General features: G+C 42.7%; 1 protein-coding gene across 2 annotated transcripts in view; it reads right to left on the bottom strand.

The window, feature by feature from the left end:
• Window positions 1-15,945, bottom strand: part of TOLLIP (toll interacting protein) — a 38,786-nt gene extending 22,841 nt beyond the window's left edge. For both annotated transcript variants that reach the window (XM_081314784.1, XM_081314785.1), the window contains exons 1-3: window positions 15,822-15,945; window positions 2,834-2,983; window positions 469-651 (exon numbers count right to left, since the gene is read on the bottom strand). In XM_081314784.1, coding sequence (XP_081170910.1) covers window positions 469-651; window positions 2,834-2,983; window positions 15,822-15,854 — 366 coding nt within the window. In that variant the 5' untranslated portion in view covers window positions 15,855-15,945. The remainder of the gene's footprint in view (window positions 1-468; window positions 652-2,833; window positions 2,984-15,821) is intronic.
• Between the last annotated feature and the right edge of the window lie 3,164 nt (window positions 15,946-19,109).

Genomic DNA, 19,109 nt, shown 5'->3' with positions numbered 1-19,109 from the left:
TGCTTTGTGGTATTCTGCTGATACACCTGCAGTGTATATACATGGGAGCTTCTATTAACTGGTGTCCAATTATGGAAGCAACACAAGTGGGAGGGCTGCATGTATGGATATGAAAAGCAGCATAGTTGAGAGAAACTGGTGATAGAGAGGCTACAGACAACTTATCCGTCCAGGCCATGTTAAAAGCAATACAAATTCATTCGTTCATTCATTAATCAACCATAAGCTTTTATCCTTCTTCAACAAATAGAATGTACTTCTGGAAACCTGCTGATCAAAATCCTGCATTTCAAATCAGCTGAACCAACACCGATTTACTTCAAAAAATATGACTATTTCACAAATGACTTGAAAAATATCAGAAATTACTTTGATAAAAGTGTGTACATATGTACTCTGATCCAATCTGGAATGGCAAGGCAATGTGAAAGTAGTTAAAATACCACCACCACCCTTTTCAATCTTTACCTCATCAAATATCTCAAGATAGAAAGAATCTACCCCAGGAGGGACAGTGCACTGAATAACTTTGTTCCATCGAGGATTTTTGGCTCCATTATGAGCAGTGGGAGTTTCATAGACAGCATAACCAAGTCGTATTCTGCAGTATGGGTCCATGCGCGTCATGCCATAGTTTTTTGCCAATTTTGCCTACAAGGAAAACAAAAACCCACACCGATAAGAGGAATGAATTTTTAAGGTATTCTATTATACAAATTCCCAGGCTGAAACATCTACATAAGTCCAAGTCACTGTATAATGATTCTCTCAACTATGTAAAATCTCAATTACATAAATATTGCAATATTGATCAGAAAAATAAAAAAGTTATTTTCTACAAAGCTTAAATAAAATCAAGGCCATCCTTCCACAATGCTCTGGATTGCATACAATGTCTTCAAAGGGGAATGTTTACGTATGGTATATGGGAATTGCCAAATGTCAAAATTCAGAGCAATATAAGCAAACATTACAGAGAAATTACCAGATTGAACAAAATGGCCAGCAGAAAATTATACTCCTTATATACCTTATTCCAAAATACTTGTCTTGTCAGAAAAGTTCAACACCAAATGATAAAACTTTCTCCTAGAAAATATTCACTATTTTTTTCTTAAAATTAGGTTGAAATATCGTAAATCACCGGTAGAGCTAATTTACTATTCATCCTTAAAAAAACCAACTGAATTTAAAATAATCCTTCCAAAAACATAGAAAAGAGGCATCTGGTTAATGTAGAAGCAAGCCCTGAAGGACTTTATAGGTAAAAATCAGTAAGTTGAATTGGAATTAGAAATGAAGTGGGAGCTAGTAAAGAAAGCTGCAGTATGTTTGTATCACTCAGTTCGTTTTGCCATCGTAGTATTTTGTATTACGGTAACTGAATTTTGCAAACCTTCAAGGAAAACTTCATGTATATACTGCTATAATCTAAACAAAATTTATCAGACTATTGAACAAGGCTACCTCCATCCAAACAGAGGTACAACTAAGCTGGGGAACGATGGTTTATGTCACAAAGACCTTGTATCTCTACTATCAAATATAGATTCAGGAATTCCACCCACCCACCCACCCCCATCTCAAGTTACAGCCTTGATCTTTTAAGGGGTAAGCTTAAAACTGTATGCCATTTACATAAATAGATGAAGTATTCTCTCATCTAGATTGAAATTCAGTTTTTTTTTTGCCTTGATTATTGCAGCCAGGCATTTAGTCAGCACTTTTACTGCTTCTCCTCAATCTGATATAAAGTACAAATGGAACTGACTGCCATTAGCCTAGAGATGGTATTTATTCTTAATCTCTCAATATTCTTATCCAGCTGTTCATGTAGGCCACAGGTGTCAAAAGTCGTCACATGACGTGTCATGACGTATTGTGACTTCTTTTGCATTGCCGGAGCTGGGGTGGGTGCGGCCTCCGTATGATGCAACTGGCCCATGGGCCAGTAGTTTGACACCCGATGTAGTCAGTCAACATGAGGGACAAAATGAGACCTTGCAAAAGCCCATGAAATAAATACGATGGGGTCAAACAGAAATCTCTCATCACCATCTTTTGGACATGCCTATCTAAGTAGGGGAAGAACCACTTCAAGTCTGGTCTATCAACACTTACGTGGACAACTCCTGTAGAAGGATGTCATGGCTACTAAAAGATCAAAAGAATCAATAGGGTTGTACCCCATAGGTTTCAGTAAAGATCATCCAACAGCAGGTAAGGGAATTTAGCGTCTAAATACAAATCGAAAGAGCCCTACAAAAATCTTCTTCATCCAAGAATGTCTGAATCTAAGCAGTTTATTTTATTTATTTATTTGTTTTTATAAACCGCCCTTCTCCCGAGGGACTCGGGGCGGTGTACAGAGTAAGGTAGGCAAACAGTTACCAAGTGTTTAGGTACTTTGCCGAGGAAATTGATTTTGACAACTGGACTGTATTTAGATCTTCTGGGTCCAATTTTCCCCCCCCAGAAATAGTCTCTGTTAATGAAACTGAGACCAGTCCTTTGTATAGGAAGGAATCTGTAATCTCCTGGACCACCTTTAGATACTTTATGTACCTGATGTTAGATTATTAAAAACCTAATAAAAACCACATATTAACTAAATGCATATGCTCATAACAGAGACTGATTAATGATTTTAGAGATAGTTTGTACTACTGCAACATTATACAATTCTAAAAATAATTTATGCTTACTACTGCATATATTTTGTTTTTCCTGTAAGAACACTACATAATGATTATTAGTCAAGAGCCAGTGATGCTCTTTTAATTTTATCGGTTGGCATAGAAGTGTATATTTTAAAGTGTACTTTTTAAAATACCTGCACTACGGTGATACTCAGTCTCCCAACAGTACCCATTGCTCCTCCATATTGTAATTGTTGAGCTGCTTGAGCATCTAATTGGATTTGTTGTTGCTGCTGTGTTGGGGTAATACGAAGGAAATCTTGAGGAAGTTCACCGATATATACCTATAGAGGAAAACACATATACCAATTAGCTAATACTCTCTGCACTCTCATCCATTCAACTGCCTTTTTAAAATGTACCTATTTTCAATATTCCATTCTTTTCTGATTCTAGCCATTCTTTGTATTTCACATATAGTATATGGGTCAGACCCTTAACATGATTCCTACAAGGCTGTATGATTCCACTTCATTTTATTTTAGAATAATTTAACATAAAAGTAAACATACTGCACAACGCAGAAGGCTAACTGCCATCTTAATCAATACATGTAGTCTTTGTTTAGCAATTGCTTCAATAGAGGCCAACTCACAATTATGACTGCGAGGAAAAAGTAACTTGCAACCAATGCATATATTTACAACATTTGCATTCTCTCTCTCTTAACACGTGTTTGCCATCACAGTATTGCATTGCCCTACTGCTGACCTGCTTTCCCCTCTTCACCTCAAAGAGTGGAAAGACTGCTTAAACAAGCCATCTCTTCTTGAGCTGCTTTTTTCTGCAGCACAGCTCATCCCTAAAAAGTACTAACTGCAAGTTAACAAGCTCAGCTCTATGATCTTAGTTGATTGGAGTCCTCTGACTGGCAGCTCAAAAGTGCTAGGCAGACTGCGTGTACATAAATTTCTTTTGCGTATTTCCAACCAGGTACCTGCTCATCCTCTTGTAATCCCTTCCTCTCCAATGAATGCAAATACAAACATTAATTTCCTTCTTGCTACTTATCCCACCACCAGGGTGAGCATTCCAAATAGTGGAAGAGAGTGGGCAAAAAGAGCTATGTTTTTGCCCTTCTACCCGACTTCCTCACGAGTCAAGTTCTGGAAACCTTCTGTGCCACTTGGCTCATCCAGCTGTTTGACATTGGTTCCTTCTGATACTATAAGTATATTCAGGGACAATTTTTTAATAAATCATTTTCAAGATTTAGTATCATCCTGGTGTCTCTCTGGGTTCTCGTTCTTTGGTATCCATCCTGCAATTTTAAACTAAGCATTGACACACAGGTTAATGGCAAAACAAATATAACCTGCTCTTATTTTCATTTGCTTATCCCATACCAAAATGTCCTCAAAGACAAAGGAGAAAGAACTTCAGTTCAGGTGAAGTAAGAAGCAAGAAGCAAAGGAAAGATGAAGTAAAGTAATTTATTTGATTTTTTAAATAACAGAAAACAAGAACAAAACACAGATACATACATTGCCAAAAAATATATATTAACGGGTAGTTTTAAAAAGTGAAAAATTCAACAGAAAAATACAAAGTATAAAATATAAAGTAAATGTTGTGCCAACAGTAAGCAGTTAGAATGTAAATATCCAAGTGTATGTGTGTGTGCGTATTTTTCTAATATATGTATATAGCTATTGTGCTTTTTTTAACTTACTGTATTTTGTATAAATGAGTTCATTATACTTGTCCATACAAAGTTTACATCTGTAGGCAATCTGCTCATAGTGGCAAGTGTAATCAGTTCAGGACTTAATGAGGCCATATATTCACCTTTCCAATGCTTTAATATTAGCCTTTTAGCCATAGTAATGGCATAAAGAATCCATTTACACCCTCTAATTGTCAAATTCCATTTTAATACATATGTAACTCAAAAGAATATTATCCTTAGAAAATGTGAGTTTAGCTCCCTTCCTGGCATTATATTTAAGTGTCACTACAAAATTTGGAGCTAGGTCTCAGAATACTCCATAGGCTACAAGCTGCATACATATGTGCTAAAATATTTTTTGGGGGCAAACTATTGTATCCATTTCTATATTCAGTTTATTAAGTCTTTATGATTCTTACTATATCTATCATTTTCATGTGCTAATACTCATTCCCAGCACAGCCCTTATTATCATTACCCACATTCCTCATACTCTTTCACAAAGCCTCAATGAAGAAGAGGAAATATTCCAATACTCTCTTAGATTATAGTATGCATTTACCTATGATTACTAAAAGAAAAACATCTATTGTCATCTGAGGTTAGTATCTAGACTTTAGAGGTATTATATCTGAGAGTACAAATACTGAAATTATTTTCACAGCTGCTACTATAAATTAAAAATAGTTTAGGTCTTTCTTTCATGACAGATCTTTCCTTTTCTTTTGAACTAGAATTGGGCAACTACACTGCATTATCCGTAATGAATATGATGTTATAATATATCATGTCATCTTTGATTATCAATGAAGCCACAAACCTCAACAGCTGTTCATTTAAAAAAAACAGATAAAATACATCTTTAAATTATCTTCAAGTCAGATCGGTATGTTATTTAGAGTGATTATATAGAGTTGCAAAGCTTGATTATTTATTCACTTGCCAAAACAATGTTCTAAATGCTAATGGTGAAGAAAAACATGAAAAGGAAGTTATGAATGCTATTGAAAATGGTCGGTTGTAGTAAGTATGGGTGTTTTAACTGAGAAAATGTTAAAATATGGATGTGGTGATTATGGAACAACTGGGCAAGTAACATTCCTCTAGAAAAAAAGTGCACCTTTGACTGACATGTGGAAGAATGCAATTATTTTCTTGTTCCTCCATATAGGTTGTCCTTGTCTTGTGCCTGGCCGCTTAGACCAGGGGTCCCCAATCCCTGGGCAATGGCCCACTACTGGGCTTTGAGCTATTCAGAACTGGGCTGGGGAAACAGTGGGCAAGCATGTGCCCACTTGTGCAAGTGGCAGGCGAGCACGAGCTCCATTTACATGAGCGCCAGCCACACGTGTCCACCGCTCATGCAAATGGAGCTGTGCACGCTTGCCAGCCATTCATGTGAAACCATCCCCTCTCCCCCACCACCCACCAGTTCACAAAGCCAGAAAGGTTGAGCAACTCTGCCAATGACAATAACCAAAAATTAGAAAAAAACAGCGAAGGCTACACCAAGCAAGAGGCTGTATAGATTTTTGTTATTCAATAATCAGTGAGAAAAGTATGAATATAAGGAAGAAAATATATATCTTTTTTTATTTAGCAAAAACAACTAATTAAGTAAATACTGAATTTACAGAATGACTTATTCAAAGGTAGGATTGAAGGTTATTGTGGGAAGTGATAAGAGCATTCTACTATAGAAGTAACATCTATGTGAGAATGGAATCCTTAACAAGTGGTTCAATATTAAGCCTGGGGTAAGACAAGGTTAAGTGATGCCCCTCAGCTGATTAACACGTTCATGGATAAATATTCATGTAAGGAATGCTCCTGGTAGTATTAGAACTATGGTGGTTAAGGATGTTGATGTATGTGTTCTACTGCATGACAATTATGTTGTTAGCTAAATGTCATGTCTTTTTACAGCTGCCAAAACAGAAAGCAGTTCTTTTCCAAGCACAATTCTTAGAGTTCACTTTACAAAACACATCAAGATGAAAAGAGTATGGGCATAAGAATTTCAGCAAGTGTACTATTTTCAGTTTAGGCCCAACGTATCCCCATCTACATTAGGCAAAGACTTCCCTATTCTCTTTTCCAGTTTTTTCTATAAACCAATGAGGAGGCCAGTGTCTCTATCAATAACAGACAAGTTTGTAGTTGGTTGTTCACATAAGTCTGTTTGAATCTTCTGGGAACCAACTGAGACACTGAGAATGATGTGCAGTGATTGTTAGGTAGATTTAATTGCACGAGAGGAGCAGCTGCGTAAAAGTATAAAAACCAAAAGTAGTTCTGTTTCATAAATAAAATGGAACGAGCGTCTGCAACTTAACTACAGTACTGGCAAAAAAGTGCAAAAGACATTATTTATGTGCCTCAGAAGAACATTCAAATGGGGAAAATGGATTGGGGAAAAATAAGCTGCACAAATGTTAGGGAAAAGATAATTTATTTATTTATTTATTTTATTCCATTTATATACCGCCCTTTCCCTGAGGACTCAGGGCGGTTTACAGGGAGTTAAAAAACCAGCAATACAAAAGTTAAAACCCATCTAAAAAAGATTAAACTAACCCTGTGCATTTAAAACCCCGATTAAAATAAATTACTCCTCAGCCTGGGCCCGAGAGCTCAAAGAGCCAGGTCTTCAGGCCCCGGCGGAATGACCGGAGGTCGGGGGCAGTCCTCAGCTCCACTGGCAGCTGGTTCCAGAGGGCAGGCGCCCCCACTGAGAAGGCCCTATCCCTGGGTGTCACCCGCCGGCAATCTCTTACCGGTGGGACCCTGAGCAGACCCTCCCTGTGGGAGCGCACTGGGCGAAGGGCATTTGATGCCGGCAGCAGGTGTTCCCTCAAATACCCCGGACCAAGGCCATGTAGGGCTTTATAGGTGATAACCAGCACCTTGAATTTCACCCGGAGGGCAACCGGAAGCCAATGCAGCTCGCGGAGTAGAGGTGTTACATGGGAGTATCGGGAGACCCCCATTACAACTCGCGCGGCCGCATTCTGCACCAGTTGAAGCCTCCGAGTGGTCTTCAAGGGCAGCCCCATGTAGAGAGCGTTACAGTAGTCCAAACGGGAGGTCACGAGCGCATGAGTAACTGTGCGTAGGGCGTCTCGGTCCAGATAGGGACGCACCTGGCGCACCAGGCGAACCTGTGCAAAAGCCCCCCTGGTCACGGCTCCTATGTGGTCTTCAAAATTGAGTCGTGAATCCAGGAGGACGCCCAAGTTGCGAGCCCTATCAACGGTGGGTAACACCTCACCCCCCATCGTTAGAGGTGGAATAGTCTGGTTAGCCCGAGATGCCGATATGCACAGCCACTCAGTCTTGGCGGGATTGAGACGAAGCCTGTTTCTCCCCATCCAGACCTGAACCGCCTCCAGGCACCGGGACATCACGGCAAGGGCATCACTGGGTTGGTTCGGGGTGGAAAGAAAAAGTTGGGTATCATCAGCGTACTGATGATACCCCACCCCGAAACCATGAATGATCTCGCCCAGCGGCTTCATATAGATGTTGAACAGGAGAGGCGAGAGAACCGACCCCTGAGGGACTCCACAAATGAGAGACCTCGGAGCGGATCTCTGCCCTCCCGTCAACACCGACTGCGAGCGGCCCTGGAGGTAGGAGAACCACCGTAAAACGGTGCCTCCCACTCCCAACCCCCTGAGACGCCGCAGCAGGATACCATGGTCGATGGTATCGAAAGCCGCTGAGAGATCTAATAGGACCAGGACAGAGGAGCAACCCGTCCCTTGCCCTCCAGAGATCATTCACCAGCGCGACCAATGCCGTCTCCGTGCTGTGTCCGGGTCTGAAACCCGATTGGTAAGGGTCCAGATAATCAGTTTCCTCCAGGAACAGAGGAAGCTGATGCGCCACCACACTCTCAACAACCTTCGCCAAAAAGCGAAGGTTGGAGACTGGACAATAGTTATTTAAAACAGCCGGGTCCAAAGCAGGCTTCTTGAGGAGGGGTCTCACCACCGCCTCCTTCAAGGCGGCAGGGAAGACACCCTCCTTCAAAGAAGCAGTTATTACTGCATGGAACCAGCCTCGTGTTCCCTCCCGAGCCACATAAGCTAGCCAGGAGGGACACGGATCCAACAAACAGGTGGTGGTGCTCAGTCTCCCCATGATCCTGTCCACATCATCAGGGGAAACAGGGTCGAACTCAATCCAGATAATGTGCTCAAGACCGCCCGATTCCTCCACATCAGACTCTGCCCAGTCAGAGTCCAGACCGGTCCGGATCTGAGCGATTTTGTCCGCCAGATGATGACTAAACTCCTCGGCTCGTCCCCGCAAGGGATCCTCCCTCACCTCCTGGTTAAGGAGGGAGCGAGTCACCCTAAACAGGGCGGCTGGGCGATTATCTGCGGACGTGATAAGGGCGGCAAAGTAGTTAGACTTCGCCGTCCTTATCGCCGCAAGATAAGACCTTATAAAGGTTCTTAGCTGCAATCGGTCGGATTCGGATCGGCTGGACCTCCAACCGCTCTCTAGACCTCGTCTCCGACGCTTCATCTCCCGGAGCTCCACAGAGAACCATGGGGCCCAACGGGATCTGCGCCGGGTCAGAGGTCGCATGGGTACAACGCAGTCAAGTGCCCTGGCGGCAGCCATTTCCCAGGCCTCCACCAGAGCATCGACTGGGCTGTGGGTAAGGGTGATAGGTATAGGCCCAAGCGCCCTCTGGAACCGATCCGGGTCCATTAGGCGCCTGGGGCGGAACCACCTGGTCGGTTCCGCCGCCCAGCGGCGGGGGGTGGCATAACGGAAAACCAGCCTCAGGAGGTAGTGGTCTGACCATGACAGAGGGGTGATGGACGGAGAGCCCCCTCCCAGATCATCCAACCATTGTCCAGATAGGAACACCAGGTCGAGAGTATGATCCCCCACATGAGTCGGGCCCTCAATAACTTGGGTCAGGCCCATGGCCGTCCTGGAGGCCATGAACTTCCGAGCTAACTCCGACGACCCTCCCAGTGACGGCAGGTTGAAGTCACCCAGGACTATAAGCCTGGGGAATTCCGCCGCCAACCCTGAGAGAGTGTCGAGCAGCTCAGGCAGGGCTGTTGCCACACAGCCGGGCGCCAGGTATGTAAGCAACAAGCCCAACTGAGCCCGAGGACCACATCTCAAGAGGAGGGATTCACTCCCGGCCATCTGGACAATGGTGGCCTCCCGGGGACACAAAGTCTCCCGAATAACCACTGCCACCCCGCCACCCCTGCCCTGAGCCCATGGCTGGTGGAGCACCCGGAAACCTGGAGGGCATAACTCGGTGAGAGGCACCCCTCCCTCCGAACCCAACCAAGTTTCCGTGATGCACGCTAGATCCGCACATTCCTCCTCGATCAGATCATGGTTGAGGGGAGCTTTGTTAACTACGGATCTAGCGTTAAAATAGACCAACCTGAGCTCAGGGACCTGATCACCCTCATCCCCGGGTAAGAGGGTGCTAACCGGAGGGTCGGAGCGCGCCACCGCTCGAAGATAGCGGGGGCGCGATCCTGGGTGTTGATATGGCCCTCCGCGCAAGCACCTGCTGCCATTCCCTATCGCCGTGGGGATTTGAAGCCCCACCCCCACATTCCCAGAACCAGCAGCCACCTCCCCCGACCCCGTCCCGTCAGGACCCCTAACAGGTCCAGACTGAGTGCCGGTTAAAGATTCCCTCCCTACCCCCCTATCCCTCCCCCTCCCTAACCTTTTAAAATAACCGGCTAAAAATTTTATCAGGGGCCTCTTAGCACGTCTCAACTCGAGGCCCCTATCAAAGCCCAGCCACCTCTCGGAGCCCCAGCGCTTGGGCTCGTCATTAAGGGGAGTATGGAAACAGGCGGAAGGTCGCGCCCAGGAGGCAGAAACCCCCCTAAGGGCATACAGGTCCGCTTCGGAGTAACGAAGGTAAACCATACAGCGCTAGGATAGTCTCATAGGGCAGATGTTATAATGCCGCTTATGGGGTGTGTGAAAGCCCTAATAAGCAGGCATATACATAGAATGAAGGCTACTGCTAAGCTTGTAAGCCACCCTGAGTCTTCGGAGAAGGGCGGGATATAAATGGAATTAAAATAAAAATAAAATAAAATAAATAAATATGTCCAAAGGGTCGCTCAATGATGTTATATAGATGGAAAAAGAAGTCCAGTAGGCATATCTCTTAGTCCACAGGGCCATCTCAGCTCTCACCTGAGATGGCAATCCAAGGGACAGCCTCAGTCGTCCTCTCACTCCGGCTGAGGAGTCCAATCTGGAGTAGAGAAAAGGGGGGGGTCCTGAGCCAAGCCCACCCCAGCTGGTCTCTCACACCAGTGGGGTGGTCGCTGACCAGTCCAAAACCGTCCTCCCACCACGGTCAAGTCCCAGCCAAACTGGACTGTCAATAGGGGGGGTCTTAATTCCCATCAGGCATGGAGCTAGCCATAATGCCTGCCTGTCAGCAGAGAAAGCAAAGAGCAGGCAGGCCAGGCCTCTGTCGATCCTCGCGTCGCCAGCCAACGCCGCCACTCTGGAGGGGGAGGGCAAAAGCATTCTCTCCCCAACGCCCATCCGCCAGTCCAAACGATCTTCCAGCGGCGGAGAGAGGCATTCCCAGCAGCTGTCTCAAGTCTGGGCATTCGCCAGCACGTTCGCCGAGGCCGATGACCAGGCCAACAGTCCGCTGCCGCCATCCGGGAGGAGAAGAAGGCTCCGCGCCGCCGAAAACGGCGCCTGCCAGCTGATGGTCGTAGGTAAATCTCCAACCGGTGGGATCGTCGCCGCTGCCCCTCCGAACAAGCAGAGGGTATCCACGGCGAGCAGGCAGAGGAGGAAAGGCAGGCAAAGGCAGGCAAAGACGTCCAGAGCTTTCACGGCGTTGCAACAGTGCTCGGCAGGTCGGCAGGCCGGCGATTTTCAAACGCCGCTAATTCGGAGGGGGGGGCTCAGCGCCGTGGAGAACAGCGCCCAGCAGCTGTTTTTAGATCCCCCAACCCCCGGAGTCGCCCCATCGTACCGTGTGCCTCCCTGAGCTGGCCCATTTGGAGCCCTCGTAGAGCGCCCGAGGCTCAGATTGCGGCCGCCGCCATCTTGGGCAAAAAAAAAATGAACAGTATGTAGACCATGTTGAAGAATGAATATCAAACTGAGAAAAAAATTGTGCATATCAGTATGCTTAGTTCTACTGCAGTGAGAGCTGGATGTGTCATGCAAAATGTAAAAGCTGTATGTAGAAATGTATGTGGTAAAATAAGAAGAGAGGGGTGTCAATGGATGGCCAATTGCTGCCTAGAGTTTCTTAGGTAGAGGGGCAGTCGTATACGCTGGATTAATTTAAAATATATAATGAAAAATTGAATAGGTTAAAAAATGGGATAGATCACACAAATGAGGCCAATGCATACATTGTGTGGATGTGTAGAAGCCAGAAGAGAACGATATGGAGAAGTTTAATGAATTGTCTTCATATAAACTAGGTTTAATAGCTATTTCTTATCTCATGCCTTTATTTGGTCCACTATTTCTTAGAAAATGTAAATCACAAGCTGATGAATGAACCATACAGATACAAAAGTTTTCTATCTGCACTGTTAGGACTTCTTATATATCTTCAAACAAAGAAACAAAAGCATAACTTTTATATATTTTAAATATTCATATATGTTTTCCCAATCAAATGAAGATGTTTATATTTGCCTAACTACTCTCTCTCTCTCTGTGTCTGTGTGTGTGTGTGTGTGTATGCGCACGCATGTGCACGTGCACCCATGCGTCTTTGAGTCACTGTTGCCTCCTGGCAATTGTCTAGACTTGCTCCTATAGTTTTCTTGGCAAGAATTCCAGAAATGGTTCATCATTGTCTTCTTCCTACGCCTAAGAGAGAGTGACTAGCCGAATTCCAAAACCTAAAACCCAGAAGCAGAAGTATAGATACAGGAAATAAAAATGTGAGTCAATATGCCATTCTGCACTATTCATTTATTGCATACCTCTACATCTAATTATTTGAGAAGCCTAAGATAGTACCGAAAGGCAGAGCTCCCCAACCTTTCTGGCTTTGTGAACCGGTTGTGGGGGGGAGAGGAAGAGGGGATGGTTCCCTGCAAATGGCTAACAAGTGCTCACACAAATGGGGATGGGAGTGTGGACACACATTGCTTGCCTGCTGTTCTGTGGCCCAATTGCAAACAGCTTACAGCTCACTAGTGGGCCGAGGCCCAGAGGTTGGGGACCTCTGACATAAGGAATGCAGGATAACACAATACATTTTCTTCTTGAATATATTAAATAGAAATAAAAATGCAGTCAGACATGAGCATCCATCAATGACCAGAAGGCATAAAGTTGAAGGTCAATTTTGTATCAACATTTTATTAAAATACAAGAGACCAAATTCATTTATCCTACTTTCTCCCAAATAAGAAACATATTTGTTTACAGTACTGATATCTGGAGTCCTGGTATCTGATACAGGGCTAGGCTGTTTGAAGTTTGTGAGCTTACCTGTGGACTATGATGCGCTAAATTTAATCCATTTTGGTTCTCTTGAAACCAAAATGAAGTCAAAGGTTGAAATAACTACCAGAAAATTGGCTTTCATTATTAGTTTAAATGGGACCATACTTACTGATCAATGTGCTCTCACCAAGCTGTTGATCCCCTTTCTTATACAAAAGGGGATACCTGCTTGGCAACAGTGTACTGGAAAAAACAAATGCAAATTTTGGCTGCATCAACAAATCTCAAGGAATATTACAATCACAAGAAGTATTGTCCAGACCCTTTCTTAGGTCTTGGGTCCAGTTTTATCTACTACGTTTTAGAAAGGATTCACAAAAACTGGAACAATTTAAAGAACAACCAGTAGGATCAGAGGACCAGAAACTAAGTCTTATGAGAAGAGAGAGCGAGCAAACTCAGCATGTTTAGCCTTGAAAAAAGATAACTGAAGGAGCATATTATAGTATTCCAGCCATCTCAAAGAGATGTGTCACTTTGAAAAAGATCAAAAAGCTTATTCCCTTACCCAGCTGGAGACAAAATAATGATTGTAAATTACAGGAAGGTATATTTCAGTTAAATGTGAAAAAATAAAAATCTAATAGTAAGAGCAGTCTGACAGTGGCACCAATTAACCAGAACCATGGTGGCTTCCTCTTCATTGAATGTGTTTCAGCAGAAACTGAACTGACATCTTTCTAATCATATATTAATATGTAAAGTTTATTTCATAAAAATAGAGGTTAGGATCTCAAAACACTCGCATTCCTTGATTATTATTATTTTTTTAAAAAAGGTTTGAAGTATTTTAAACTTTGAAAACTTAGGGGATCAACAGTTTGGTGAGAGCACATTAAAAAAAAGCAAATACAAGCAGAAGAAATATTATGCTATTTACATTTGTCTCTATTAAAATTAATTCTGCCATTAACTCATTCTCCATGAGCAATATCATCTTCACTTTTATTTCTGTCCTCTAGAATTGTGTTTCTCAACCTTAATAAATTTAAGACATGTAGACTTCAACTCCCAGCATACTGGCTGAGAAATCCTGGGAGTCAAGTCCACACATCCTAGTTATCAAGGATAAAAAATACTGCTCTAGAGCAGTTGTTCCCAACCTTTCCTATACCCCGCATCCCTAGAACATTTCTGATATATTCTCGCATCCCTTACAACAATGGCAATGAATTATGCATATACACCAGACATGTCAAACTCGCGTCATGTGACATCATGCGACATATAGGGACTGTTTTGAGTTTGCCAGCAATGGGGTGGGTGTGGCTTCTGGATGACGCATCCGGACTGCGGGCCGGCAGTTTGGCACCCCTGATATACACTATAATTTTGAAAACCCAAGTTTTCGCACCCCCTGGAATATCGTTTCGCACCCCTGGTTGGGAACCCCAGCATGGATCATTTACAAATCTATTAAGTATTGTCACCATTTTTTCAACCCAAGTAAAATCCTTCACTGGAGTCTGATGAAAACATGTTTGAATATCATTTATGATATTCAATGGATGCACCTACCTACTATGGATACACCTACTATGTATATCACTACAAAGTCATATCGCTAAACATCTAATGGGCAATTTTATCAAGCATTTTGTTCAAAATAAATAACATTCCCACAATCTATCTTTTAAAAATATATATAATTTCCCATTTGTTAACAAATCCATGCTGACTTCTAATAATCACTGCCAGTTCAGTTAAATGGGTTGCTTTATCTATTGTACAATCTTCCAATACATCCTTTCAAAGAAATATTCAGTAGGTAGAGCAATTCAGTCTCAGAATAAAGGGTACACATAATCATTAGTGAAGAGTGAAGAGATAAAATTATACGTCCAATTCTTAAGATTAAAAAAAAAACCTTCCCACTCCCAAATGCTTGAAAAGGTAAAACTGTCCGGAAGATCTATTGTCTTAGATGAAACAGACATGCTTCTGACTAAGCAGAAATAATTGAAACAAGGTACTTTTATTAGCAAAGTCAAAAAATAAGAAAGCCGTATCTCGTAATAATAATAATAAAAATGTCATTATACCTAAACTCTATAAAGACCCTTAGCAAGTGAAGGAAATAGAAACGCAACAATATTATCCTTCTTTAAGTCAAGGATTTCCCCCCCCCCCCTCTTTTAGAATATTTTCTCTTTTAGAAAATTCTAGGTTCATGATGGCACGATCGTTTACTACTGAGGGGGAAAAAAATAACCATCTAAACCTGAAAAACCCGAAAGTTAGACCGACCATCATCAGGCTGGTCAAATTTGAGGAGCTTTTTAATGTTACTCAAGCTCTACGAGTTTTTCCCCGCCCTCCGGGCCAGCTGAATTTGCTCTAGCCCAGGGGTAGGCAACCTCGGCTCTTTTATGACTCGTGGACTTCAACTCCCAGAATTCCTGAGTCAGCTATGCTGACTCAGGAATTCTGGGAGTTGAAGTCCACGAGTCATAAAAGAGCCGAGGTTGCCTACCCCTGCTCTAGCCCAAGGGTAGGCAACCTTGGCTCTTTGATGACTCGTGGACTTCAACTCCCAGAATTCCTGAGCCAGCATGGCTCAGCTTGGAAACCTCTCTTTCCCCCCTCAGCATAGCTGGCTCAGGAATTCTGGGAGTTGAAGTCCACGAGTCATCAAAGAGCCAAGGTTGCCTACCCCTGCTCTCTAGCCCGTCTGACCTCTGACTCCAACTACCGTTCACAAGACCATCGTATGGCCCTGAAGCTGCCGCTCCCCACCCCAAACCGCCCTTTATGTGAACACCAGGCTGTCAGCCCCGCGCCATGAGCTACGCCAATGTGCCCGGAAAGAGAAGAGGACGGAAGAGGCCACTGCGCCTGGACACCCTTAGGACCCTCCGTATCGTCCCGTCCCCTTCCGAGGATTAAAAATGGGCGAGGAAGTGGGAAAGTCCCCCGGTCTTCAAGCAAACCCGACTCACCGGGCCCCGCTGTGTACTAACAGTGGTCGCCATGGCGCCACCCGCAGACTCCCTTCTTCTCGCGCTGATCGGCCGAGGCTGCTCCGACAGGAAAACTCGGCTGATTTCCACCCCCCCCCCTCCGTTTCTCTCTCGCCACGCCCCCAAATCCACCGCTATTTAGCACTGCGCTTGCGCCCGAGGCTCCCTTTGGTAGCCGCCGGCGCCGCCGAGCGAACCGCTATGTGGCCAGGCGCATGCGTCAAAAAAAGAGGAAATTCCGGTCTTAGAACGTCATTTTTCCTCGGTCATTTTCCACCGGCCTTCGGGGCTGGTGACGTCGAGACCCCACCCCCTCCCGATGTTTTTTTTTTTCGGAGGGAGCGCGGTACTAGGCGAGGATTCCCACTGAGGGGCGGGAGGAGGTACGGAGGGCCTCGCTCGGGATCGGCCGAACGTTATGTACGCAACACTGCCGTAGAGATAGTTCAGGTTATTTGAACGTTTCGGCTACTCGGACTTCCCTTTTCGCCGTTAGGAGGTCACTAGGGCAAGGCGCTTCCTCAGAATCAGACCTCGCGAGTGGTCCCGTTACCTTGACGCCAGGAGTTATCCGATTGGTTGGCAGAACCGGGTGGGCGGGGCAAGGTGTTTTAACGCTGACCGAAAAGTTGACGCGAACGCGATGCTTTTTGTTGGGGTGTGTTTTTTTTTGGTCATTGGCAGGGGTAGGCAACCTCGGCTCTTTTATGACTCATGGACTTCAACAGGCAGAGTGCAGTTCTTGTGTCTGGGTCAGTAGACAGGCTTGCAGTCTAAAATAATGGGAAGGATATATAAATATATCCTTAAATAAATAAATAAATCCCTTTCGACTACTGCAAGGGTCTTCAAACTTGGCCCTTTTATGACTTGTGGACTTCCAATTCCCAGAATTCCTCAGCCAGTGCCTGCTAAGCTTGTAAGCCGCCCTGAGTCTTCGGAGAAGGGCGGGATATAAATGGAATTAAAATTAAAAAAAAAAAATAAAAGGACCAAGTTTGAAGACCCCTGAATTTTCTGTATTTGTGCATTTTGACATTTATGTCACTGTTCACCGCCCTGAGTCCTTAGGGAGAAGGGCGGTATACAAATCAAATAAATAAATAAACTACTGTATCATATCTGAGTTGGCTTTTTATCAATAGAAAGCCATGAATCAGAATATCAGCTGTGGTTACCAAATCAGAATATCAGCTGTGGGTTACTAAGTCAGTCTGTTGGCTGACTGCTTAGTGCCAAACATGTTCATTCTCACGAACTATATGATGAACACTTAAGGCAAAAGAGAAAAAAAATGTAAACAGAACCAAAGGTGGCAAAGGCAGCTGGGAGTGGGTGGTTCTGAGGCATCTGTATGTCTGTGCCCTGCTTTGCATTAAGCCTAAATACTAGAATGAAAATGGGTGTAGAACTAACTCGGAACATTGATATGAATGAAATGACAGCTGCTTCAAAATCAGTTTTAGTATAGTATGTTTAGGTGTGTGTCATGTATGTGTTTCACTTTGAGAGCAGGCAACTAAATTGCATTTTTGATGTGTGCCGTTGTGCCCACAGTAAAAAAAATGACAATAAAGGTTATCTTTTATTTACCTTCTGAAGTATTCACCTCTTCTGCAACTTTTCAGCAAAACAAAGGTGTTGTAATCTGACTGATGTATTGGGAAACCTAGTCTGATGATTTCAAACTTATTTAAATAATATAACTTTCATGTTGCCAAGATTGGCAATCATTTAATTAAAATTCATATTTCACATCCCATCAACCTGAAAGAGAATAGGGCAATTAGAGGTTTTGACATTTGTAATGGATAATTTATGTGACATATAATAAAAACACACAAGTTGCAGGTACCTGTGTTGTGCTGCCTGAGTAAATTGATTACGATGGAGTGCAATTGAACAAAGATAACATCAGATTTTAGCTGACAGGGATTTTGTCATTTAGTCTGCCATATATAAAAGTAGAGGTTTTCCCGACCCAGTTGTGCCCAACTCTAGGGAGGGGTGCTTATCTCCATTTCCTAGCCAAGGTAACCAGTGTTGTGCAAAAATGCTTCTGTGGTCATCTGACCAGCATGACTACATGCCAAGGCACACAGAATACTGTTATCTTCCCCCCCCCATGGTACTTATTTATACGCTTGCACTTACATGCTTTCGAATAGTTAGATCTTAAAGTATCAGATGGGGGGATGAAAATTTCAAGGGAAAAAACATTTTTTCCAAAATTTGTCTTTCTGAAAAAAAATTGTAATTTTATTTTAAATAATATATAAATTAATGAAGTTGACAAATGAATTGGTCTATGTTTGAAATACACTAAATCAAGGAGCAAATTAATATAAGAGCTAGGAAAGATAATATAATTGCTTGTATTAGTCTAGGACAAAAGTCAGTTTTTTTTTATTAAAAAGTTTTACAATACATTTTATCTTTAACAAACCAAAAAAGAAAAAAAAAACCTCCCAACCCCCTCCCCCCCCACCCTCTTCCCCCTCCCCCACCCTCCCCAACCCCTCCCTCCCTTTCCCCTCCCCCCCCTTCCCAGAGCAAAATACAGGGTATAAAAATACAATCATAATCTAACTTAAACTATTTAAACTACCGAACTTTAACTCATATAAGAAAACTCCAAACATATATATATATATATCATATCAATAATTATACAAATACAAAATAATACTTTCCAATCTAATACCAAAACACAGGGTATAAAAATACAAACAAACAATCGTGATCTAACTTACGCAAACAATCCTAAGCTATTCAAACTATCAAACTTTAACTCATATAGGTAAATTCCAAACATACATATATATATATCATATCAATGATTATTCAAATACAAAATAATACCTTAAATTCATATTATCCTAATATATTATACAAATTAAAATACCATAGATTACTTCCAAACTTAAAAATTTTTTTTTATTTTTTTATATAATCACATCATTCTTATATTCTTATATTCTATTACCTACTCCAATATTGCCCATAAAAGTATTACAAATTAATTTCAATCACACTTAAAACAATTTATATCAGTTTTATAAAACTATTCTTCTATCCAACTAGACTTTAACATACTAAAACCAAATTAATACAACCTTTCCTTCTCCTAATATATTATACAACTTAAAATACCATACACTACCTTCCAGGCTTAAAACTTTCCATCCAAATAACAAAGCATAACCTACAGAATATCAATAAACACTACTACAAATCTTCCCAGTTAAATTTTCATAATCATCTTCA

This window comes from Vipera berus (assembly GCF_964194415.1).
Source record: "Vipera berus genome assembly, chromosome: 1".
NCBI lineage: Eukaryota > Metazoa > Chordata > Lepidosauria > Squamata > Viperidae > Vipera > Vipera berus.
Note: the sequence above shows the minus strand (reverse complement) of the source record. Positions and strands in the feature narration are given on the sequence as shown.